At 47.5% G+C, this 26,914-nt stretch overlaps 1 protein-coding gene across 4 annotated transcripts in view; it reads left to right on the top strand.

Annotated features, from left to right (window-relative positions):
* Positions 1–26,419, top strand: part of CHN2 (chimerin 2) — a 461,718-nt gene extending 435,299 nt beyond the window's left edge. For 3 of the 4 annotated variants that reach the window (XM_086942204.1, XM_086942203.1, XM_086942205.1), the window contains 5 exons: positions 3,606–3,779; positions 10,766–10,843; positions 16,159–16,296; positions 17,782–17,887; positions 24,208–26,419. In XM_086942204.1, coding sequence (XP_086798330.1) covers positions 3,606–3,779; positions 10,766–10,843; positions 16,159–16,296; positions 17,782–17,887; positions 24,208–24,379 — 668 coding nt within the window. In that variant the 3' untranslated portion in view covers positions 24,380–26,419. The remainder of the gene's footprint in view (positions 1–3,605; positions 3,780–10,765; positions 10,844–16,158; positions 16,297–17,781; positions 17,888–24,207) is intronic. The other variant, XM_086942206.1, reaches the window with a different exon arrangement.
* Positions 26,420–26,914: the final 495 nt, after the last annotated feature.

The following is a 26,914-nucleotide window of genomic DNA, read 5'->3' as shown; positions in this document are numbered from 1 at the left end:
AGAAGAAGAGAAATAGGGAATCAAGCACAGGAGTCAGAAGAAGAGAAACAGGGAATCAAGCACAGGAGTCAGAAGAAGAGAAACAGGGAATCAAGCACAGGAGTCAGCAGAAGAGAAACAGGGAATCAAGCACAGGAGTCAGCAGAAGAGAAACAGAGAGTCAAGCACAGGATGAAGTGAGCAAGAAGCAGGGAATCCAGCACAGGAGTCAGCAGAAGAGAAACAGGGAATCAAGCACAGGAGTCAGCAGAAGAGAAACAGAGAGTCAAGCACAGGATGCAGAGGGCAAGAAGCAGGGAATCAAGCACTGGAGTCAGAAGAAGAGAAATAGGGAATCAAGCACAGGATGCAGCAGAAGAGAAACAGGGATCAAGCACAGAATGAACAGGCAAGAAACAGAGAGTCAAGCTCAGGATGCAGCGGGCAAGAAACAGGGAATCAAGCGCAGGAGGCAGTGGGCAAGAAACAGGGAATCAAGCTCATTATGCAGCAGGAATAATATATGCAGGGTGGGTGTTCCGACGTAGGAAAGCCTCGTAAAAGTGATGCAGTGAAATCTACAAGATTTAACGGAGTCACTTTTACGATGCCACTGCTTGAAGCAGGTGTAAGGAGTGATGCAGTGTGTTAATAATAGATATTCCTAACCATTGCTGGAGTTGCGTCATGCTTGCAACAAGACTCCAGCAATGCGCTGCCTTTCCGTCAGAAGATGCCTCACGCATCTTTCCATCATTGCACCACGGTGCTCCGCGTTGTAAATGAGGTGCATCCATGATGGCGCAAGGCTATTTTTCCATGACGCAAAATAACTGGTGCAGCTCTGCTAATGTGCAGAGATGCACCCGTCTTTGTAAATCCGCCCACCATGTATCCAGTGCTGGAATCGTCTGGCAAGCAACAGTGTATCGAGTGCTGGAATCAAGCGGCAAAAAACAGTGTATTGAGTGCTGGATTCCTCTGGCAAGAAACAGTGTATCGAGTACTGCAATAATCTTGCAAAAAACAGCTCATCACCCACTGGAATCATTGGACAAGAAACAGTGTATCGAGTCCTGGAATCATCTGGCAAGAAACAGTGTATCGAGTGCTGGAATCACCTGGGAAGAAGCAGTGTACTGAGTGCTGGAATCATCTGGCAAGAAACAGTGTACTGAGTGCTGGAATCATCTGGCAAGAAACAGTGTACTGAGTGCTGGAATCATCTGGCAAGAAACAGTGTACTGAGTGCTGGAATCATCTGGCAAGAAACAGTGTATCGAGTGCTGGAATCATCTGGCAAGAAACAGTGTATCGAGTGCTGAAATCATCTCTCAAGAAACAGAGTATCAAGTGCCGGAATTGTCTCCCAAGAAACAGTGTACCCAGTGCTGGAATCATCTGACAAGAAACAATGTACGGAGTGCTGGAATCATCTGGGAAGAAACAGTTTATCGAATGCTGGAATCGGCTTTCAAGAAACAGTATATCGAATGCCGGAATCATCTCTTAAGAAACAGTGTATCGAGTGCTGGAATCGTCTCTCAAGAAACAGTGTATCGAGTGCTGGAATCATCTGGCAAGAAACAGTGTATCGAGTGCTGGAATCATCTGGCAAGAAACAGTGTATCGAGTGCTGGAATCATCTCTCAAGAAACAGTGTATCGAGTACGGGAATCGTCTCTCAAGAAACAGTGTATCGAGTGCTGGAATCATCTCTCAAGAAACAGTGTATCCAGTGCTGGAATTATCTCTCAAGAAACAGTGTATCGAGTACGGGAATCGTCTCTCAAGAAACAGTGTATCGAGTGCTGGAATCATCTCTCAAGAAACAGTGTATCCAGTGCTGGAATCGTCTCTCAAGAAACAGTGTATCGAGTGCTGGAGTCGTCTGGCAAGAAACAGTGTATCGAGTTCTGGAAGGATCTAGAAAGAAACAGTGTATCGAATGCTGGATTCATGTGGTACAAAACAGTGTATCAGACACCTGACTCATTTTGCAAGAAACAGTGTATCACACACTGGAATCCTCTGGCAAGAAACAGTATATCACACACTGGAATCATCTGTCAAGAAACAGTGTATCACACAATGGAATCATTTGGCAAGAAACAGTATATCACACACTGGAATCATCTGTCAAGAAACAGTGTATCACACAATGGACTCATTTGGCAAGAAACAGTATATCACACACTGGAATCATCTGTCAAGAAACAGTGTATCACACAATGGACTCATTTGGCAAGAAACAGTGTATCACACATGGACCCATTTGGCAAGAAACATTGTATCGGGACTGGATCCATTTGGTAAGAAACAGTGGCTTGGGACTGGACTAATCTGCTAAGAAAAATGATATACGTGGCAATGAACAGAGAAGCAGCCATAGTGGAGAAGTGTGGCTCAATGGTTAGAGCGGCAGACCCTGATGCAGAGGTCTGGCCCGGAACCAGTGTTCAATTCCCGCCTCGGCGGGTCTTGGGCTCAATTTCCTCTGACCTGATAATTCTCGTCTCGGTGCCTATTCTAATCATGGAATCCCACTCTGCAACTCTGGGCAATAACTTGCTTAATCTCCACAATGGCCCCAACAGTGCTAGGATGCCTGGCCTCCACCCTGGGGGTGCCCAGGAGTGGACATTTCACAGGGAAATGCCAGGAAGGGTTCCACAGTGGTATGCGTACAACGCCAGGAAACCCCGGTTGGGGTATAAGTGCACTTTACAAGTACAAATTCATTTCATATAGCCACTCTGGCAAGAAATAAAGGTCTCAATTTGGATTTTGGCAGACCGGTGCTTTGCCTCAAATGGGGCAGAGTACCCCATCTATCACACCTTCTCCATTATCAGTCGGTGGACCATCGTCCTTCTGAGGACTGAGTCCCTGATGCTCCACCATCAGAGAGCTTCCTCTGACAGCTGGATGGAGTATGAGGTGTTTTAGTAAGGACGTCAGAAACCCACCCTATTTAGAGAAGATGGTCTGGCATGCTCTCTTTTTTTCTCTCCATCATCGGTCTCAAACAGGAAAACTAAATCCACCCGATGCCCTCGAAGCTTTCTCTCAGGGTGTGTGTGTGGGGAGGGAGGGGTATAGGGCGTATAGGAGGGTCACTGTTGTTTTTCAATAATAAACTGTATTTTTGAGCTTGTTTTTGAATTATAAAAACAGTTTGGTGCAATGGCCTCCTGAAAGACCGCAGCCATGCGCAGAGATCCCTGCTGGGCACTGGCACAACGGGCACTAAACCAGCAGGGCCGGTACCCTGAGAGCACCTAGGTGCTAGATCTGCAGGGCAGAGGTCCTGGAGGCATCTAGGCACTAAACGTTACAGAGATGCCCTTCCCCGGGTCTGTGCAGCCAAGCAGTCCCCTCTGTAATTTTAAACTCCTGCCTGACATATAGCTGGCATTACCATAGCTAGAAATGCTCTTTGATTGATGGGCACTATACAGATGTGGTAAGTAGTAACAGGGGTGATAGCGCCTACACAGATTCATCTATGACACACCCGGCCTGCTGGCACATGCATTGTGCCCCTCCCCCATGTCCTTGTTGGTTCACATCACCCATCCCCAGGGGGTTTGGTCCTGAACTGATTATGTCCTTCTCTCTTGCAGACTGTGGCCTGAACGTCCACAAACAGTGCTCTAAGTACGTGCCGAACGACTGCCAGCCGGACCTCAAGCGCGTCAAGAAGGTGTACAGCTGTGATCTGACCACCCTGGTGAAGGCGCACAACACGCCCAGGCCCATGGTGGTGGACCTGTGCATCCGGGAGATCGAAGACCGAGGTCAGTCAGCTCTCGCGCCCTCTGTGTACATCTGAGGGTTTCCCTCAATCACCCATCTGTGTTTTTATTCTGAGCTGCCCTCATACATTGTCCAGTGTCTTCTGTATGTGTCCATCTGTCTGCTCCCCAAACCCTCCTCAGCCTGTGTGTACACCTCCGGCCCTTCAGCACAGTCCTACATGTGTTTGTGTACCAGAGCCCCCCTCCATCACTGCCCGGTGTCTTCTGTGTCCATCTGTGTGCTCCCCAAAACCCTGCCTGGTCTCTGTGTGTACACCTCTGTCCTTTCAGCACAGCCCTACATGTCTTTGTGTACCAGAGCCCCCCTCCATCACTGCTCAATGTATTCTTTCTGTGTACAGCTGTGTGCTCCCAAACCCTGCCTGGTCTGTGTGTGTACAGCTGTGTGCTCCCTAAAGCTGCCTGGTCTGTGTGTGTACAGCTGTGGGCTCCCTAAAGCTGCCTGGTCTGTGTGTGTACAGCTGTGTGCTCCCAAACCCTGCCTGGTCTGTGTGTGTACAGCTGTGGGCTCCCTAAAGCTGCCTGGTCTGTGTGTGTACAGCTGTGTGCTCCCTAAAGCTGCCTGGTCTGTGTGTGTACAGCTGTGGGCTCCCTGAAGCTGCCTGGTCTGTGTGTGTACAGCTGTGGGCTCCCTAAAGCTGCCTGGTCTGTGTGTGTACAGCTGTGTGCTCCCTAAAGCTGCCTGGTCTGTGTGTGTACAGCTGTGGGCTCCCTAAAGCTGCCTGGTCTGTGTGTGTACAGCTGTGGGCTCCCTAAAGCTGCCTGGTCTGTGTGTGTCCAGCTGTGGGCTCCCTAAAGCTGCCTGGTCTGTGTGTGTACAGCTGTGGGCTCCCTAAAGCTGCCTGGTCTGTGTGTGTCCAGCTGTGGGCTCCCTAAAGTTGCCTGGTCTGTGTGTGTACAGCTGTGGGCTCCCTAAAGTTGCCTGGTCTGTGTGTGTACAGCTGTGGGCTCCCTAAAGCTGCCTGGTCTGTGTGTGTACAGCTGAGGGCTCCCTAAAGCTGCCTGGTCTGTGTGTGTACAGCTGTGGGCTCCCTAAAGCTGCCTGGTCTGTGTGTGTACAGCTGTGGGCTCCCTAAAGCTGCCTGGTCTGTGTGTGTACAGCTGTGGGCTCCCTAAAGCTGCCTGGTCTGTGTGTGTACAGCTGTGTGCTCCCTGAAGCTGCCTGGTCTGTGTGTGTACAGCTGTGTGCTCCCAAACCCTGCCTGGTCTGTGTGTACAGTAGGCCTGGGCGGTGAACTCTGGTCCATTTGCGGAGTTAGCAGAGTTTTCCACAACCCGCAGAGCACGCGGAGTTCTGAAAATCTATGCTCCGTGAAGCGGAGTTTATTCCTCGCTCGTGTTCAGCAACATTAAGTTGGCGAGCGCGAGCTAATTCAGTGTAACATTATCATGCGGAATAACCTTGAGAATTTCGCAAGATTATTCTTAAATAAGCAGGACGAGTAATTCTGCGTTTCATGCCATTTTAAGCACAAAAATATCTCCTCACGCCTGGCATGGGTGCAAGAATGCATTGTGCGCTAAGAGATAGCGCTAAATGCAACAGAACACGAATAGGCGCGAGCAGCCACTCACGCTCACTAAATGTGCTCCATGGGGTAGTGTATTTCCCCACCTACTTCTACCGTTTAGTGTTATTTGCTTAGTACAAAACGCAGCCTCTCGTCCAAAGTGGACTTGAGAATACGTTTCCCGTGAACGAAGAGCGCAAAATGTTGTGGAACATGAATCGGGAGAATGAGCGGGCGCTCGCTAAATGTGCTCTCGCAGTAGGATTCCCCTCACTAATTGCTCATAAGTACGCGAGCAGAAGTAATGACGTAATTATCAGTAATTCGACATCAAAGAGTAACGCGGAATTACCAAAATTATTCCGATCACTGTGGGCTGAAATTACGCCAGGCCTAGTGTTTTGGAAGCTGCTTTAAAGCAGGTCGAGATGCTGTGGATCTGAGATTGAGCAGAGAGTCATTCGATGGAGCGACAGGAGGGGCCAAGCGGTGTCTCGTGAGACTGGGGAGCATTGGTTCAGGCATGGAAAGGAGGGCACGCTTGGCAGACTGTGGAGGATGAGAGGGTTCCTAGAGAGCCAAGTTCAGTGCAGGTAGAGAATCTTCAGAAGGTGCCAGGTGAGAGAGAACTTCAGCCAGGGAAGAGGAAGCTAGAAGGGCGCCGGGTCAGAGAGAAGTTCAAAGAGGATAGAGGATGGATGGAGGACGCTTAATGAGATAGAAGGTCAGCGATGAAAGTGCAGGATGGGAGAGCACCTGGTGAGAGAAAAGTTCAGCCAGGGTGGAGAAGGTTAGACCACAGAGAGACTTGGAGAACAGGGCGACGAGCCTGGACGGAGCTGTGCTATAGCCACCACGCCACGCCTGACGGTGAAGGTGGGTCGACACCAAATGAGACTCAAGACCATCTGGTTGCAAAGTTCATAATGTTGTCGAGGTGAGTCAAGGTGAGAGAAGCGTTGCTGAGACAGCGGATCAGTGTGAACAAGAGACTTCATGAGGTCTCTGTTCTGACAGAAGGTGGGGGCAACACAGATGTTGCTTTATTACAATGAGCATTGTATACTGGAAGTGATGTCAAATGGATGACCTCTCGACCCCTGCATAGCTTAGCACCATGGTGATGGGATACGGGACGTGTCATCACAAGGGTGACCCTATCATATCCTAGCTCTATGGGCTTGGTATACCGTAAGTGACATCGCAGAGGTGACCACCTCATCCCATTCATATAGCCCATCACTGAGGGCGTGGGATACTTGAAGTGATATCACACAAACGTCCCCTCGTCCCATTCATAGTCCATCACCATGAGCACGGGATACCGGAAGTGACATCACAATGATGACTCCTCGTTCCATTCATAACCCATCACCATGGGCATGGGATACTGGAAGTGACATCACATGCATCACTCATGGGCACCTAGCCTCCCACTTGCCTGTGGCCTCCAGTTCATGCGTGTTTCAGCCTAATCTAGTGACACTGCCACTGACCGGCTTTTCCTTGTCACAGTTCTTCCCGCCAACAGAATCCCCTCCCCAGGACCCACTTAATGCAGGCTGCAGTGTGACCCCAAGCACACCGCAGGCCACACGCTAGACACCATATTCACCTCCAGTGACAGCATCATGTGCAGACACACTACCAAACTCAGCTGGACTGACCACTCCATTATCCACTTCAACATCACCAGCTCACAGACCTCTGCCCCAAATCTGGCCAAAGCCCCCACCGCAGCTGGAGCAAAGTCTCAAAAGATACCTGGATCAACTCCCTTAACACCACCAACCCCATCTCCTCCAACAACCTAGACCAAAACGTCAGAAACTTCAACAATTAGATCACCAACTGTGTCAACAATGTCCCTCCCATCGACAATAACATCAACAGAAGGTCCGCCAAGCAGGCTAAATGGTAGACTGAAGACCTCAGAACTGTTAAACAACACTGCAAACAACTGGAAAGGAGATGGCGCACTAGCAAGGACAAGAGCGACAAGATGACCTTCAAGAAGGCCCTCAACCTCTACCACAGAACGTTGAGAAAATTTAAGAAAAAGGCCTTAGCCTCACGCATTTAATTAAGCTCTAATAACAGCAAAGAACTCTTCAATATCATTAAAAAATTACTCCAACCCCTCAGCTGCAACAAACACCATTAACCCCTCACAAGAACTCTGCAACAACCTTGTAAACGTCTTCCACAACAAGATCGCCAACATCTATAGAAACTCCAAACCCCAGGCAAAGGCCTCCAAGTTCTTCAAGCAGCACAATGACCCTGCTACCACCTTAGACATCCGCCTGGCCGAATGGAGCCTGCTCGCCCTAGAGGGAACCCTGGGCGAAGCTGGCGTAGTTGCCTCCAGTTGAATTAATTAACAGTAAGGTTAGGCATGCCTTCACGCAGTACGCCTTGAGCATTGCAGTTCTTCGTGGTTTCCTGTAAATTCAACCAGATGCAGAGCAGTGCAGCGGGAGGCAAGTGGAGCCGCAGGCCAGAGGTTGACACCAAAGGTAAGTGTTACTCCACTCTGCTTCAATTGCGGAGTTTTTGAAAACTTTGCCGTTTTGCAAATGCAAACTTCGCTGGCGGAGAGAAGTTTTCCACCCCGCCTTACCCACAGGACAGCGCCTCCATCATGAACTCAATCCACTTCGGCCCCAACTGACCATTAAGCCAGGGCGGAGTTGGCGGAGTTCCACTATGCCAGAAAAAAACTCAGTGCTCCACTCCCCTTCACCCTCCCTAAAAAGGTAATTTAAAAAATCACTTACCTGTTCCAGGCTGCCCTCCTCCTCGCTGTGGTCTCTCTCTCCTCCTTGTCCTTGCAAACCCCTACATTGTACATCTTGCGAGAACTGCGCATGTGTGCACGCGCGCCTATGCGCATTCCTCCCAAGACGTACATCGTAGGAGTTTGCGTGGATAAGGACAGCGAGGATGAGGCGGAGAGAGAGACCACGGCGAGGAGGAGTCAGCCCAAGATGCCACAACAGGTAAGGGCTTTTGTACTGCATTTGTGCATGGGCAGGGGGTGGCTAACTCCGCTCCGCTCTGGGGCTAGAGTTTTGCCGGAACTCTGCGTTCTCAACAGAGAACAGAGTTGGCAAAACTCTGCAAACTCTGTTGAGGGAGCTGAGGTCTCCGCCCGGGGTTACTGATCATGCCCCCACCACATTTTCATCCGAGGCAAAGCCAGAATCAGCCAAGTGCTCACCACCTTGTTTAACACCTCAGTTGAGTGTGGCGCTAGGGAGATGGGGCCAGGGGAGGCCAGTGAGATGAACTCAGTTTTTCATTAATAAAGCATAAGAGAAGGCCGGGCCATCAAGCGCCTGGAAATAGTGAGACACTAAGATCAGTGTATGGTGGTATGACCTCAGGCGCAGGTTAGATAACTCTGTGGTTTATGAAAGCAGGGCCTTCCAGTGCCAGGCAGCAGTGAGACACGGAGGTTGAGTGTGGCGCTAAGCTGTGGAAGAAGAGAGGGAGAAGAAACTTTGGGCGTCATCAACAAGGAGGTGGAAGCAAACTTCTGTTCTGCCGCCAGAGTTCGCTGAGTTTAGCCCACTCCGCATTCCATTGGAACGCAGAGTTCTCCCAAAAGTCCACCAACCGTTCTGTGGTGGAGTTTTCTCTCATGCGCAGACCACCAACATTAAGTTGCCAAGAGCGAGCATGGATGTGGATCCTCCAGAGCGATTTTCAGGTGCTAGAACGCCTCCCAGCGAGATTTCTTAACCTGGGCAGTCACAGCAGTTCGCGACCATTCGCACTGAGGAAGCTGCCGCGGTATCGCAAGATGCACTAGCGCGGCAGAAAAAGTGCCCACATCGCCATTCGCTCCCGCCCGCATGTACATACACACAATTCCCACCCAAAAGAAACTCTGGAGACATATTTGTGGGAAAGAACTGCTCCAGGTTTATTTCATACAACACAGGTATGACGTTAAAGGTGGGTCATCTTACGGGCGATCCAAAGCAGGCAGCCCCTCGCTGTCCCGCATGCCTAAGGAGCCATCTTGCACGGTGAGTCGATGCTCTGACGGTGCAGCAAATTACCATCTTCGTTATACTCCCGCCCCCCCCCCCCCCTGTCTGGGCGGAGCATTGTGGCACCCCCCCGATCGGTTCAGGCCCCCCGAATACCCGAAGGACTAACGGGGCGCCGTCGCGGTTTCCCGGACCCTCCTTTGGCTCCTGGTCCTTGGCTCAGGCACCCTTAATGTGCCAGGCAGAGGTACCCTTACTGTACCCTTCTGCCGCAGAGGTACCCTTACTGTACCCGTCTGCTTCCAGATCGCCCTGTAACTCCGCCTGCAACACAAAGAAAAACATTACAACATTCTAATACTTTGCTCGGCCGCTCAAGCTGCTGGGACAGGGTTCAGGGTGGGAACAGCGCTTGAGCCGCGGTTGAACAGGGAAGGAGAGAGGCCGAGCCTCAGCCACAGTGGCATAAATAGCGGGGTCGCCCCTCCCACAGGTAGACCCTCCCCCAGGCCGGTGAGAGGTGGACGCGGGGAGGGGCACCCCATAGGTGTTGGCTGGAGCTGGCCGGGTGGGACTAAAGCGCTGCCCCGCCCATGTTCCCCTGCGGGTCAGGCGGTCAGCGGCAGAAGCAGCGGCCTCTGGCGTGTCGTGTGGTGCAGTTCGCACTGATTTTACATCGCAGAAGAAGCTTGCGGGGCTAAACATTAACTCGAGCAGCTCGCAGTGCCGAATGCGCACACTTTCAGAACTCTGCAGAATCACGCAGTGTTTTTATGTAACTTCAATAAATTCCCTGGAGTGAAACGTTGCAAGTTACAGCCAGCCCTAGAAGTAACACCATTTGGTGGAGGTAGTATCACAGATGAGCTGTAGGCTGGGATGAGTGCCTGGCTGCGGAGGACCTGTTAAGGCCGGTGCGCAGGACCAAGAGAGAAGAAAGTGTGTGGAGAATGAACCGTGAACTGCATCGAAAGGAGCCACTTCCTTGACATTGCAATGCCTCCTCTTTACATTTGCCATCTTCTTCACATTATACAGCTCCACCTGTACATTACACAGCTTCTCCGGGAAGCGTGGAAGAGTATTATCGGCACTTCGCAGAGTTTCGCGTAGCAGAACTTCGCAAACTGCGCCCAGGCCTTGTAACGGCTTCAGATTGACATGTAGAGCTTATCCTTTATGACGGCTCAAATATCATCCGTATTAAGACACATCTAGTCAGTGGCAGCTGCCTGGATTAATCCGCTCTACATGGGCCCTCTGTAGCAGCCACATATGGGGGCCTCTTCAGGCACTGCCCAGAGCTATTTGTTCCAAATGGCCGGCACAAGATATTTTTCAAACAGACATAATCTGACCGCATGCCAAACAAACCATGTATTTCTCTGAATCTGACATTAGATGCTCTGACTCGTGTTTCTAATCCCAGGGTGTTTCCTTCTCCCTCCCGCAGGTCTGAAGTCCGAGGGTCTGTACAGGGTCTCAGGCTTCACAGAGCACATAGAGGACGTGAAGCTGGCCTTCGACAGAGGTGAGCCAGGGGAGGGGGCAGAAAGGGGGGGGGGGCACATGCCTCTGTGCGCAAGGATGATGATCTGTAACTCCTGCTTCCCCGTTGTGTTCTCAGATATAAGCACTCCAAAAAAGTTGATTTCTTACACCTAGCTACTGGTAAGCAGTAAAGCGCCTAGAGTCAATTCAGCTTGTAATGTTGCACCATGCCCACTTCTGGTTAGCAGCGCCCAGAGGTAATTCAGTTTGTGTTGTTGTGTCATGCTAGCTTCTGGTTAGCAGCGCCTGGAGTTAATTCAGCTTGTGATGTTGTGCTATGCTAGCTTCTGGTTAGCAGCGCCTAGAGGTAATTCAGCTTGTGTTGTTGTGTCATGCTAGCTTCTGGTTAGCAGCGCCTGGAGTTAATTCAGCTTGTGATGTTGTGCTATGCTAGCTTCTGGTTAGCAGCGCCTAGAGGTAATTCAGCTTGTATTGTTGTGCCATGCTAGCTTCTGGTTAGCAGCGCCTAGAGCTAATTCAGCTTGTGTTGTTGTGTCATGCTAGCTTCTGGTTAGCAGCGCCTAGAGGTAATTCAGCTTGTATTGTTGTGTCATGCTAGCTTCTGGTTAGCAGCGCCTAGAGGTAATTCCACCTGTAATGTTGCACCATGCCCACTTCTGGTTAGCAGCGCCTAGAGGTAATTCAGCTTGTGTTGTTGTGTCATGCTAGCTTCTGGTTAGCAGCGCCTAGAGGTAATTCAGCTTGTGTTGTTGTGTCATGCTAGCTTCTGGTTAGCAGCGCCTGGAGGTAATTCCACCTGTAATGTTGCACCATGCCCACTTCTGGTTAGCAGCGCCCAGAGGTAATTCAGTTTGTAATGGTGTGCCATACTAGATTGTGTTTAGCAGCGCCTGGAGTTAATTCAGCTTGTGATGTTGTGCTATGCTAGCTTCTGGTTAGCAGCGCCTAGAGCTAATTCAGCTTGTGTTGTTGTGTCATGCTAGCTTCTGGTTAGCAGCGCCTAGAGCTAATTCAGCTTGTGTTGTTGTGTCATGCTAGCTTCTGGTTAGCAGCGCCTAGAGCTAATTCAGCTTGTGTTGTTGTGTCATGCTAGCTTCTGGTTAGCAGCGCCTAGAGGTAATTCAGCTTGTGTTGTTGTGTCATGCTAGCTTCTGGTTAGCAGCGCCTAGAGCTAATTCAGCTTGTGTTGTTGTGTCATGCTAGCTTCTGGTTAGCAGCGCCTAGAGGTAATTCAGCTTGTGTTGTTGTGTCATGCTAGCTTCTGGTTAGCAGCGCCTAGAGCTAATTCAGCTTGTGTTGTTGTGTCATGCTAGCTTCTGGTTAGCAGCGCCTAGAGGTAATTCAGCTTGTGTTGTTGTGTCATGCTAGCTTCTGGTTAGCAGCGCCTAGAGCTAATTCAGCTTGTGTTGTTGTGTCATGCTAGCTTCTGGTTAGCAGCGCCTAGAGGTAATTCAGCTTGTGTTGTTGTGTCATGCTAGCTTCTGGTTAGCAGCGCCTAGAGCTAATTCAGCTTGTGTTGTTGTGTCATGCTAGCTTCTGGTTAGCAGCGCCTAGAGCTAATTCAGCTTGTGTTGTTGTGCCATGCTAGCTTCTGGTTAGCAGCGCCTAGAGGTAATTCCACCTGTAATGTTGCACCATGCCCACTTCTGGTTAGCAGCGCCTAGAGGTAATTCAGCTTGTGTTGTTGTGCCATGCTAGCTTCTCATTAGTAGTGCCTAGAGGTAATTCAACTTGTGACATTGTGCTATACCAGCTTTTGGTTAGCATGATAGCATTTAGAGATAATTCAGACAGAAGCTAAAACAGCAGCAAAAAAAACTATAAAAGCCACGCACAGCTCCCCCTTCGGAGTTTCACCCACTCTGCGCTCCACGTAGAGCGCGGAGTTCCCAAAAATATCGAGTTTTAATATCGAGTTACATTAATATCGAGTTAAAAATATAGAATGGACACAATATCAAATGGACAGAATATAGACAACAAAAATATAGAATGGACAGAATATAGACAACAAAAATATAGAATGGACAGAATATAGACAACAAAAATATCGAATTTGAGGTAAGTAATTATTTTTAATGGTGTTCAATTTTTTAAAGTATTTTTTATGTTAGTATATGTGTGAAAAGGGTATATTTATTTTATAATTTATTTTAATTAATTAATTTTATGGTATTTCATTTTTGCATAATATAATTCTGTCGCGGGTTGTGGGTTTATAGGGGAATAGGGTGGAAAGTAATTTAATTATAAATAATTAAATATGTTAATTTATTTATTGGTATTTATTTTGAATAATTGTTAATTCATAATTAATTGGTAATTAATTCAAATATAATTGGTAATTATTTTAATTAATTGATAATGATGTTAATTTTATTAATGTATTTTCTGTAGTGGGTTGTGGGTTTTGTAGGTGAATAAGGTGGAAAGTAATTTAATTATAATTAATTATATTTTTAAATATATTTTTTGGTATTTACTTTGAATTAATTGATATTTAATTTTTTTAATTGGTAATTAATTAAAATACAATTGGTAATTAAATTTAATTAATTGATTAATTAATAATTATGTTAATTGTATTAATGTATTTTCTGTAGCGGGTTGTGGGTTTATAGGGGACTAGGGTGAGAAGTAATTTCTTTATAAATAATAAAAATTTTAAATGTATTTACTGGTATTTATTTTGAATTAATTGATATTTAAATTTGTAATTGGTAAGTAATTGAAATGTAATTGATAATTAATTTTAAGTAATAGTTTAATTGATAATTATGTTAATTCTATTAATTTATTTTCTGTAGCGGTTGTGGGTTTATAGGGGAATAGGGTGGGAAGTAATTTAATTGTAATTAATTAAATATTTTAATTTATTTATTGGTATTGTTTTGTTGTAATTTTTAATTATTTTTTAATTGTTAATTAATTAATTGTTAATTGGTAAATAATGTGTATTAATAGGTAATTATTTGTAGTAAACAAATTCTGTATTGTTAATTGATTACTTATTATATTATATAAAATTGTTAATTACTTTTAATTAATTTGTATTTGGTATTAATATTTAATTATTTTTTATTCATATATGAAGTATTTACTTTCCCTACTGTTGCACTCTCTGGAGTGTGAATAGTAATTTTTACCCCTACGCTATCCAACGCTTTACCTACTGTTGCACTCACTGGAGTGGGAATACTAATTTTTACCCCTACGCTATCCAATGCTTTCCCTACTGTTACACTCTTTGGAGTGGGAATAGTAATTTTTACCCCTATGCTATCCAACGCTTTCCCTACTGTTGCACTCTTTGGAGTGGGAATAGTAATTTTTACCCCTACGCTATGCAACGCTTTCCCTACTGTTGCACTCACTGGAGTGAGAATAGTAATTTTTACTCCTACGCCATCCAACACTTTCCCTACTGTTGCACTCTCTGGAGTGGGAATAGTAATTTTAACCCTCCCGCTCTCCAACGCTTTCCCTACTTTTGCACTTTCTGGAGTGGGAATAGTAATTTTTACCCCTACGCTATCCAACGCTTTCCCTATTGTTGCATTCTTTGGAGTAGGAATAGTAATTTTAACTCTCCCACTATCCAACGCTCTCCCTACTGTTGCACTCTCTGGAGTGAAAATAGTAATTTTAACCCTCCCGCTATCCAACGCTTTCCCTGCTGTTGCACTTTCTGGAGTGGGAATAGTAATTTTTACCCCTACGCTATCAAACGCTTTCCCTACTGTTGCACTCTTTGGAGTGGGAATTGTAATTTTTACCCCTACGCTATCCAACACTTTCCCTACTGTTGCACTCTTTGGAGTGGGAATAGTAATTTTTACCCCTAAGCTATCCAACGCTTTCCCTACTGTTGCACTCTCTGGAGTGGGAATAGTAATTTTTACTCCTACGCTATCCAACACTTTCCCTACTGTTGCACTCTCTGGAGTGGGAATAGTAATTTAACCCTCTTGCTATCCAACGCTTTCCCTACTGTTGCACTTTCTGGAGTGGAAATAGTAATTTTTACCCCTACGCTATCCAACGCTTTCCTACTGTTGCACTCCTTGGAGTGGGAATAGTAATTTTAACTCTCCTGCTATCCAACGCTTTTCCTACTGTTGCACTCTCTGGAGTGGGAATAGTAATTTTAACCCTCCCGCTATCCAACGCTTTCTCTACTGTTGCACCCTCTGGAGTGGGAATAGTAATTTTTACCCCTACGCTATCCAACGCTTTCTCTACTGTTGCACTTTCTGGAGTGGGAATAGTAATTTTTACCCTCCCGCTATCCAACGCTTTCTCTACTGTTGCACTTTCTGGAGTGGAAATGCTAATTTTTACCCTCCCGCTATCCAACGCTTTTTCTACTGTTGTATTTACTGGAGTGGTAATAGTAAATGTTACCCTCCTGCTATCCTATGGTAAAAATACAGTATATTTTTCATTAATATTATGATTATATATATATATATATATATATATATGTGTGTTAAAAAATGTAATTGTATGTTTATTTATTTTTTACTTAAAATAATGATTTTTTAATTTTAAGGTTATTTATGTATTTAAAGTATGTTTAAGGTAAATATATTTATTATTTCCTTACTTTTACATTACTTTTAAGATATTTTAAATATTCGATATTTTGACTAACAATATTTTTACATCGATTTTTTTGATTCAATATTTTTGTACTTACCTGTTTGGAGATAGGAAGTCGATTATTTGGTATTCAATATTTTTTACTCGATATTTTGCTACATCAATATTTATGACATCGATATTATGTCAGTGATCTGTTTTTTTTCCTCGCTCCGCTTGCCAACGTTAAATTTGCAAGCGCCAGCAAGTAAAATCGTACTCTGGAGCAGTTAGTGGTGCTGGTACTATCACTGGCAGTGCTGGCAGGGCAATGGGCACTGCAAGCGGCATTGGACTCCCGACATGGGCCCTGGCACTTATTGGTCTTTCAAATGAAGTCCTGCGTGATGAGTTGTGCTCTGCAGGAAAGATATTGCAGCATCTTATAAAATAGATCTGTTATACAATATCCTTCTAGGTATTAAATGTGTTATCTCCACTGAAAGTTTTGCATACCTAAACTGATTATCCTCTGAATGAGGACAGACTAAGACCTGTGGTCTCACCACAGCAGCAGGTGCTCAACCCACGAGGCTGTCTTGCTTGCTAAGCTGATAGACATTCTCTGAGGGAACAGTACTGGAGGGGATGGTGGTTGGTAGCAGGCGGCAGGGGGGTGTTTGTGCAGGCTTCTTCCTTCACAGTTGGAGGCCCCAAACCCCCACTCTAACGCGGTCTCTGCCTCCCCCCTAGATGGCGACAAAGCTGACATCTCTGCCCGGACATACCAGGACATCAACATCATCGCCGGGGCCCTGAAGCTCTACTTCCGGGACCTCCCCATCCCCGTCATCACCTACGAGGCCTACCCTAGGCTCATTGAAGCTGCGAGTGAGTATGTAGCGCCTTGTCTCAGGGCTGTGAGTGGTGTGTGTACCCCTCTGTCCCTGCCCCGCAACCCTCCAGCGGGGAGCATGGGATCTAACTCTCTCTCTGTTCCAGCAACAAGAGACACAGGATGTGCGGCATGGTCTGTGGGAAGGTCCCATGGTCTGTGATGAACTTAAGAATGCAAGGAGGGACGTCCCATAGGAGACACAAGGGGCCCGATTCAAAGAACTAACTTAAGACAAAATCCTAAACTTTCTACCATTTTGGTATTTACAGAAGGCACTTACTCATTTCGGTATTCACAGAAGCCGGGAGTCCTAACTTTAGGACTCCTACATGCCTTCTGTGAATACCGAAAGTCTTAAAGTTAGGATTTTTCTCAGTTTAGGAGTCCTAAAGTTAGGACTCCTAACTTCTGTGAATGTCGAAATGAGTAAGTGTCTTCTGTGAATACCAAACTGGTAGTAAGTTTTGGATTTTGTCTTAAGTTAGTTCTGTGAATCGGGCCCATGTTGCTTGTGATGTACTGCAGGCCTTAGGTGGAGGTCCCGTAGTCAGTGATGTTTTTAAGAATGTGAGAGACGTCCCATTACAGACACATGCTGCTTGTGATGTACTTGCTAGTTGTGTATCTTGTCTCAGAGTGCCTTCCCTGTTAGTGCTCTAGCGCAGGGGTGGAAAGGTCCCCGAGAGCCCCCACTGCCCCTTGACAGCACGTATCGGACCCCAAAGTCAGGTAAAAGGTTCAAGTCACCTCCTTTGGGATTACAAGGAGCGTTGGGGGAGTTGCTCGCCCCTTCTCTTCCTTGGATCTTTCTTAGATTCACATGCCAGAATCATCCCCCTCTTCAGTCACGGATTCCCAGACTCATGACAGGGATTGGTTGCGCTATGTGAATCTGTGAGACAGATCAGACTGGAGAACTGTGGTTGCACTTAAGTCATTGTTTCTTCTCTTCCCTCCCCTCCCCTCCCCATTGTACACCGGCTAGGGCCACGCTGGCATCTTGTTAGTGCCCCAGTCCCAGCAGCCCTAAGCAGCGAATCCTCACCGCTACCTTTTTCATCTTTCTACTTCTCTCCTCTCCTCGTTGTTTCTAGAATATCTCGCACCCAGGGCTGCACTGGCCATAGCGGGCACCGGGCGTTTCCCCAGTGGGCCTCTAGGGTGGGGGTCGATTTTGGGCCCCTAGGGGCCGTTTTTGTTACAGGGTCGTTTTTGCAACGTAGCTGAAAAATCGGACCCGGTGACAAAATAGGCCGAACCCGGCCCTGGCTAACATCTCCGCCGCTCCCAGGTGGGCCGGTTGAGCTCTTTGTCAGGGCCAGTTTTGGTTCCCAGTCTGGCCCTGATCTCACCCCTGCCTACCAATCCCATCCAGCCTCGGAGTGGATTCCTACCTTACCTCAGCCGCAACTAGAGCACGCACCGTGCTGAGCCCACAGTACTAATCTGGCAGCCATGTTATTGTGTTCTTGTTTCAGAGCTCTCTGATCCAGACAAGCGCCTTGAAGCCGTGCACGAAGCGCTCACGTTACTGCCTCCAGCGCACTTCGAGACGCTGCGATACCTGATGATCCATCTCAAGAAGTAAGCACCCCCCCCCCCGCCCCCCCCCCCTGGAGCTCATTCACCTCAGACGAGCAGCAAAGAAGAGAAGAGGGTGCTGGGGGTGGAGAAAGGCACTGACCTGCAGGAAAGAGTTGGCAGCTTTTTGTGCCACTTCCGAGGGGAGCATGGTGGGGGAGAGATGGAAAACGTGACTTACCTGTAACAATTGCTTTACAGCTAGTAGGCAGCACATTAGGGGAGTATGGTGAGAGAGATATAAGATGTTGCTTACCTGCAGGAACCCGTTGGCAGCTTTTTGTATGGCTTCAGATGGGTAGCGTAAACAGGGAGCATGGTGCAGTACATGTAATGGGAGAGTACAGGCACTTCTCAGCACTGCTGAAATACATTTAACAGGATAGTACTGGCAATGTTGCAATACATTTGATGGGAGAGTACCTGCACTTCCCACCACTGCTGCAATACATTTGATGGGAGAGTACTGGCAATTCTCAGCACTGCTGTGATACATTTGATGGGAGATTACTGGCACTTCTCAGCACTGCTGCAATACATTTGATGGGAGAGTTCTGGCACTTCTCAGCACTGCTGCAATACATTTAATGGGAGAGTACCTGCACTTCTCAGCACTGCTGCAATACATTTGATGGGAGAGTACTGGCACTTCTTAGCACTGCTGCAATACATTTAATGGGAGAGTACCTGCACTTCCCACCACTGCTGCAATACATTTGATGGGAGAGTACTGGCAATTCTCAGCACTGCTGTGATACATTTGATGGGAGATTACTGGCACTTCTCAGCACTGCTGCAATACATTTGATGGGAGAGTTCTGGCACTTCTCAGCACTGCTGCAATACATTTAATGGGAGAGTACCTGCACTTCTCAGCACTGCTGCAATACATTTGATGGGAGAGTACTGGCACTTCTTAGCACTGCTGCAATACATTTAATGGGAGAGTACTGGCACTTCTCAGCACTGCTGCAATACATTTAATGGAAGAGTACCTGCACTTCTCAGCACTGCTGCAATACATTTGATGGGAGAGTACTGGCACTTCTTAGCACTGCTGCAATACATTTAATGGGAGAGTACTGGTGCTTCTCAGCACTGCTGCAATACATTTGATGGGAGGGTACTGGCACTTCTCAGCACTGCTGCAATACATTTGAAATGAAATGAAATTAAATTAAATTAAATGAAAATGGGTTTTATAAAGCGCAAATAGTTGCCCAAGGGCGTCCAAGCGCTGAAATAAGAAGGGTTCCTACAGATGGACAGACAGCACGGGAAAATAAAAGAAGGGACCTTGATTTGATGGGAGAGTACTGGCACTTTTCAGCAATGCTGCAATACATTTAATAAGGGAGTACCAGCGCTTCTCAGGAGCAAACAGGCACTCCAAATAGTTAGTACCTGTACTTCTATATATCCATTTAAAGCCCTGCTCCTGACTGAAGGAATGGGGCTCTTCCTCTCTTAAGGCTGACAGCTGAGTGCAGCCCCTTGGAGGTCAGGTCTAGCTGCACACTCCGGCTCCCCGTGCACATTTCTGCATTGGATGTTGAAGAGAAGTGTCTTTTAATCTCATCCAAACCAGTCGCAGAAAACGACTTCCAATCCGATTAGAAGGGTTTATGCGGGGGCTGATTAATGCTCTTAATCCAAACAGCCGCGCGCTTCGGTGGAATCTAAAAACGGGAGTTTAATGCCGAGAGCTTCGACTCCATCGAGGGGGGCATCGCATGACGTGGCTGTGTACGGTGTTAAATTAAGAGGCACTTTCTAAGCACAGATGGAGAGGTGAATAACACGAGCTCCAGGAGAGGCGTCACTCAGCAGTCCGGGAGCCCTGGAGGGTCAGCGCTACCGAAACACGAGGACTGAGCGCACACACTCACTCCTTGCAACTCAGCTGGGGTCCAAAGGGAGTTTGCAGACAGTCTGGGGTACAGAAAGAGACAGGCGCATCGCCCACCATTGTCATGTATGTAAGTATGTATGTATGTATGTGTTATTTGTTTACCTCGAACCTAGCCAAAAGGCAGCCCAGTACTGTGCAGGGTTAGAGGCAGGAATTCAGTCCACCTGCCATGGGCGGCTTGGGAAGGGTGTGTCGCAGCGGCCAGAGCAGCTGACTCCATAGCGAGGGGCTCACGGTACGATCCCTGGCGCCGATGGCATCTCAGCTCAGCCTTTCTTAATCTCCCCGATGGCCCCCAGCGCCTTGAAACCCTTGCAGTGATTAGTTTCGCTTCAAATACCGGATTTATTTACAGGGCGGTCCTGATAGACACGTGCACGTTGCTCCAGATTCTTGGTGCACAGATGGAGAGGCTTGCTCCACTGCCTTGTATTTTCTCTTTTTTACACTCCTTAATCTGCAGTCTGATGGTGTCCTGGCTGCGGGGGTCCCAAGAGCCACCAACAATAGTGAGCGCGTCTGCTAGATAAGAGCGGGTGTTGGCCGGTGACGTTGTAAATGACACAGCTGGTTTCGAAGCTGGGTAGGGCCATGCAGAAAGTGGACTTCCATCACAGGTTGGGGATGCAATCACAACTCTTCCAGCCCTAGCTGTGAGGTGCTGTAACATCTACATGCTTTTAGGGAGCCCACAACAACTCCCTTAAGCGGTGTCAGGGTCTGAGAGGCTCTGGAGAGGGCATTTAAAACCACCCAGAAGCAAGAGTACAGAAGTTCGAGCAGTAGTTCTAAACTCTCTTTCTGGAAGGAACAGTTTCCCTTTCTGTAGAAAAGAGAGCTGTCAGCAGGCAGTCTTTGTTTTTTTGGCAATGATTTCCTTCAGGGTGAATCCAAGTGATTTGAATTCAATGAGAGTAAGGGTTCAAAGCCAATCAAGATTCATGTCATTGGGCCAGGTGTGTACTAGGAGGACACTCCATGACGTCAGACACAGTGGGCCCGTTTCACAGAACTAACTTAAGACAACATCCTAAACTTACTACCATTTTGCTATTCACAGAAGGCACTTACTCATTTTGGTATTCACAGAAGGCACTTACTCATTTCGGTATTCACAGAAGGCACTTACTCATTTCGGTATTCACAGACGGCACTTACTCATTTTGATATTCACAGAAGGCACTTACTCATTTTGGTATTCACAGAAGTTAGGAGTCCTAACTTTACTACTAATACAGCACCGACAGCAGTAGTGCAATGTTAACAGCAGATCACCAGCGCCGGCAGCAGAAGTGCAATGTTAACAGCAGATCACCAGCACCGAACGCAAAAGTGCAATGTTAATAGCAGATCACCAGCACCGACAGCAGAAGTGCAATGTTAACAGCAGATCACCAGCACCAGCAGCAGAAGTGCAATGTTACCAGCAGATCACCAGCGCCGGCAGCAGAAGTGCAATGTTAACAGCAGATCACCAGCACCGACAGCAGTAGTGCAATGTTAACAGCAGATCACCAGCGCCGGCAGCAGAAGTGCAATGTTACCAGCAGATCACCAGTGCCGGCAGCAGAAGGGCAATGTTAACAGCAGATCACCAGCACTGACAGCAGTTGTGCAACGTTAACAGCAGATCACCAGCTACGACAGCAGTAGTGCAATGTTAACAGCAGATCACCAGCACTGACAGCAGAAGTGAAATGCTAACAGCAGATCACCAGCGCCGGCAGCAGAAGTGCAATGCAATGTTAACAGCAGATCACCAGCACTGACAGCAGTAGTGCAATGTTAACAGCAGATCACCAGGACCAACAGCAGAAGTGCAATGTTACCAGCAGATCACCAGCGCCGGCAGCAGAAATGCAATGTTCCCAGCAGATCACCAGCGCCGGTTGCAGAAGTGCAATGTTAACAGCAGATCACCAGCACCGACAGCAGTAGTGCAATGTTACCAGCAGATCACCAGCGCCGGCAGCAGAAGTGCAACGTTAACAGCAGATCACCAGCACTGACAGCAGAAGTGCAATGTTAACAGCAGATCACCAGCGCCAGCAGCTGAAGTGCAATGTTACCAGCAGATCACCAGAGCCGGCAGCAGAAGTGCAATGTTAACAGCAGATCACCAGCACTGACAGCTAAAGTGCAATGTTAACAGCAGACACCAGCACTGACAGCAGAAGTGCAATGTTAACAGTGGATCACCAGCACCGACAGCAGAAGTGCAATGTTAACAGCAGATCACCAGCGCCAGCAGCTGAAGTGCAATGTTACCAGCAGATCACCAGAGCCGGCAGCAGAAGTGCAATGTTAACAGCAGATCACCAGCACTGACAGCTAAAGTGCAATGTTAAAAGCAGACACCAGCACCGGCAGCAGTAGTGCAAAGTTAACAGCAGATCACCAGCACCGGCAGCTGAAGTGCAATGTTAACAGCAAATCACCAGCACTGACAGCAGTTGTGCAACATTAACAGCAGAACACCAGCTACGGCAGCAGTAGTGCAATGTTAATAGCAGATCACCAGCACCGACAGCAGTTGTGCAACATTAATAGCAGATCACCAGCTACGACAGCAGTTGTGCAATGTTACCAGCAGATCACCAGCATCGACAGCAGTAGTGCAATGTTAGCAGCAGATCACCAGCACCGACAGCAGAAGTGCAATGTTAACAGCAGATCACCAGCACCGACAGCAGAAGTGCAATGTTACCGGCAGATCACCAGCGCCGGCAGCAGAAGTGCAATGTTAACAGCAGATCACCAGCACCGACAGCAGTAGTGCAATGTTACCAGCAGATCACCAGCGCCGGCAGCAGAAGTGCAACATTAACAGCAGATCACCAGCACTGACAGCAGAAGTGCAATGTTAACAGTAGATCACCAGCACCGACAGCAGAAGTGCAATGTTAACAGCAGATCACCAGCGCCAGCAGCAGAAGTGCAATGTTAACAGCAAATCACCAGCACTGACAGCAGTTGTGCAACATTAACAGCAGATCACCAGCTACGATAGCAGTAGTGCAATGTTAACAGCAGATCACCAGCACTGACCAGTTGTGCAACATTAACAGCAGATCACCAGCTACGGCAGTAGTAGTGCAATGTTACCAGCAGATCACCAGCACCGACAGCAGTAGTGCAATGTTAGCAGCAGATCACTAGCATCGACAGCAGAAGTGCAATGTTACCAGCAGATCACCAGCGCCGGCAGCAAAAGTGCAATGTTAACAGCAGATCACCAGCACCGACAGCAGTAGTGCAATGTTAACAGCCGATCACCAGCTCCGGCAGCAGAAGTGCAATGTTACCAGCAGATCACCAGCGCCGGCAGCAGAAGTGCAATGTTAACAGCAGATCACCAGCACTGACAGCAGTTGTGCAATGTTAACAACAGATCACCAGCACTGACAGCAGTTGTGCAACGTTAACAGCAGATCACCAGCTACGACAGCAGTAGTAAAATGTCAACATTTAAAAATAATGTATTTAAAGAAGGCAATGAGATGACATTGTCAATCCTTACTGAATGCGCACTTTACATTTGTAATGCTTTTATAAACTTCAGGAAGACGCTGGGTGTGACAGCACGACAGCTGCCATTTTTCGAGTGACAGCCTGCATATGTAAAGAACTACCGCCCTTTAGTTCTGACAGTATTTGCACCCCCTGCTAGTGGTGTACGGCTGACAGCAGTAAGCTAGGACTGATAACAGCACAGAACTAACAACCATCACACACAGCATTCATGCAGCAAAGAAGGTAGTCATAGAGCACTGACCACTGTCCTGCACTTCAACTCACAGTGACAGCAGTACTCTTGACCTGCTGGACAGCATGGGGAGTATTCTCCATCTGCTCTCTTATAGTGCTAGTGGTGATCAAAGATTGTGGTGTTAGGTCGACACCTTTCACGCCTCTTGTGATCCCTAGTGGATCCAGTGGCGTTTCTACAGGACTGTGCAGTAAGCAAATAAAAGAAAGAAAAAGCGACTGGAACAGCAACACCCAGTAGCCCTATAATGATACCTATATTCAGGTGTGGTCCACCCCGACCACACCTGAATCTAGGTATCATTATAGGGCTACTGGGTGTCGCCGTCCCAGTCGCTTTTTCTTTCTTTTATTCGCTTACTGCACAGTCCTGTAGAAACGCCACTGGAACCACTAGGGACCACAAGAGGCGTGAAACATGTTGACCTAACACCACCCCTCTCTGTCCACCCAGTCAAGAGTACTACTTCTGACTCCAGCTTTTTAACCATGTTACACAGACCCCAGAATAAAGTTTGATAAAGTGTGATATATTTAACCCACCTAGCATTTCAGGTCGCGTCATTGACACTAGGGATGGCTGTAGATGAAGTCACGTTTATGGCTCAAAACAACCTAACCCTTGTTTCCCCTTCTTTTGCAGGGTGACCCAACACGAGAAGGAGAACCTGATGAGCCCCGAGAACCTTGGCATCGTCTTCGGGCCCACGCTGATGCGCCCCCCTGAGGAGAGTACGCTGGCCACCCTCAGTGACATGCGCTACCAGAAGCAGCTGGTGCAGACTCTGATTGAGAACGAAGATGTTCTGTTCTGAGGGCGACACGGTACACAACAGCTGCCACGCCGAGGCGCTTCCAAAACATTCCCAGCCAGGTGGAAGTTACCGTCCTAAGACAAGAGCCTGGTAAGGAACCTGTGCCGGACTGGGGAGTCCGCAGAGACATTCCCAGAACATTCCAGGCCATGTGGCCATCAAGGTTCTAAAGAAGGAGCATGCCAAGGATCTGCTGGACTGGGATGTCTTCAAAGCGTCACCTAGAGGATTCACCCAAGCTTCGCGAAGCATGTCTCCTAGAAAGGCCGGTCAGCAGACTAAGCATTGGTGACAAGTCAACGTTGGAGCCGGCACTCTGACTTTGCCTCAGCCACGTGCTAAGTCTTCACTGCAGGATGGCGTGGTGTCTCCAGGCTCCATATTGTGATAACGCTCAGGCGGTTCCACTGTACATGGAGTTACAGCCATCGTGTATTACTTCGGTGCTATGTCACCTCTGCTCTTGGGACAGATTTATCTGAGAGTGGGTGGGGTTCCCAGAGACTCCTATTTCGAGCCCATGGACCTGTGGCTAGTCTGTCCCAGCTCAGTGGGACCCAGAGAGTGGTCAGGCAGGAAGTGATCTGGGGCCCCTAAATGCAGGTTCCAGGAAAGCAGAAGGATGTCTTGCATAGAACCTAGTTAAACACCCCTAGAGAGACCGATCAGGAGTAGACACATTTTAAGAGACTGGGCAATGTCCTAGGTATGTACATTGGAAAGGGCAGATCTACACAGCTGAAGGAAGTTAGATAGATAGATAGATAGATAGATAGATAGATAGATAGATAGATAGATAGATAGATAGATAGATAGATAGATAGATAGATAGATAGATAGATAGATAGATCAAAGCCAAAACTATGCAGACAGGGTTTCTTAAACTATGCATGTCAGATCCATGCTTTCAACATGTTTACCTTCTCGAGTGACAAGTTGCTTTCACGTCACCTATGTGGTGTACGAGTTTCACTTCAGTTTCCCCAACAATGTCCTTCCTTGAGGTACAAAGAGATTACAAAGTAAGAATTCTGGAGTCAGCCCCTCCATCTCCAAAGGATTCGTGATTGTAGAGTAGTTTGCATTTTCTACTTTGCACCACTCTGCCCACACAGTGAGAGTTTGAGTGGTTTGCACCAACTTTGCTTTTAATTGATAATATTTCTGGTCGTCTAATTTGACAGGTCTTTCTTCCACCCAAAATTCCCTCAGCTGTGTAAGCTGTTCTTTCACTAGGCATGTTGGGGGCCCTGAATTCTAGCAGTAGTAAGTGATTATGATAGCTTTCTTACACAACTTGCTCTACTGCTGGTGGCCTTACCTGCCACTCGAAGTATTTCTTCTATTTCATTAAGGGACTGTCCAAAGAAACTTACAACGCTATTTTTTTTTAACCTATAATGGAATAAGAGCTCCAACAAAAAAGTAGCAGGCCTGTATGCATCCTGGGCTGCAACCAGAGTCCTAGATCAAAAGCCTCTGAAGCCAATGCTTCGAATGTGGGTATGCAGCTCCTCGGTTAGCTCCTAGCGCCTAGAAAGAAGGCTCAGCCCAGTAGAGGAATCTGGAGCCTCTCAAGTGTGCAATATTCGTTCTTCTAGGGTCGCACGCCCAATCAGCAGCGGGGCATCCTGGTCAGAGCTCGAGGGCGTCCTCCCACTTAGGGGTGTCACGCAAAGGGGTGTCACGCAAAGGGGTGTCACGCAAAAGGGGTGCCACAAAAAGGGATGCTACACAAAGGGGTGTAACGCAAAGGGGTGTCACGCAAAGGGGTGTCACGCAAAGGGGTTGTAACACAAAAGGGTGTCATGCAAAGGGGTTCCCCCACCCCGTGACATGACCGCCGTGCTCTGGCTAGATACAGGATACCCTCATGTGCACAATGCAGTCCCTCTGTACATAAAAAGCGGCATAATTGTGCGAGAGAAATCAGAAAGCACCTATATTATCAATGTATGTATCCCTCTTCAGGGCGCTACAGAAATGGCAGCATGTCTATTTTGATTAAAAGTTCGGTGCAGTGCATTGACGTGGACAATCCTAATGCCCTCTTAGTTATTTATTTTAGGCTGGAATGGTGTGAGAGCAGCTTGACTTCCGGAGCAGTGCTATGTCCCGCCCCCTCTCAAAGTTTCAACCTGTCCACCTTCACATCTCCCTAGGTGCAAATAAAGAATCCGTTCATAGTTTTTGATCAACTGCTGTACAGGCGCAGACTGCCAACATTTAAAAATAATGTATTTAAAGAAGGCAATGAGATGACATTGTCAATACTTACTGGAGGCGCACTTTACATTTGTAATGCTTTTATAAACTTCAGGAAGACGCTGGGTGCTTGTGTACAACTCATACATTTAAGAAGGTTACAGGCAGATTCATCAAGCGAAATTGCGCTCGCAAAGGGCCAGATTCTGAGAATCTGGCCCTTTGCAAGCGCAATTTTTGCATTTGTGATTCATCATACCAAATGCAAAAATCGCTATTTAAGAACTCGCAAATTTGCGAGGAATAGCATTTAAGGAATCTCTATTAGAG

The sequence above is a fragment of the Lissotriton vulgaris genome, chromosome 10 (assembly GCF_964263255.1).
Source record: "Lissotriton vulgaris chromosome 10, aLisVul1.2, whole genome shotgun sequence".
NCBI classification, from domain to species: Eukaryota; Metazoa; Chordata; class Amphibia; order Caudata; family Salamandridae; genus Lissotriton; species Lissotriton vulgaris.
This window is presented reverse-complemented; position numbering and strand designations above follow the sequence as displayed.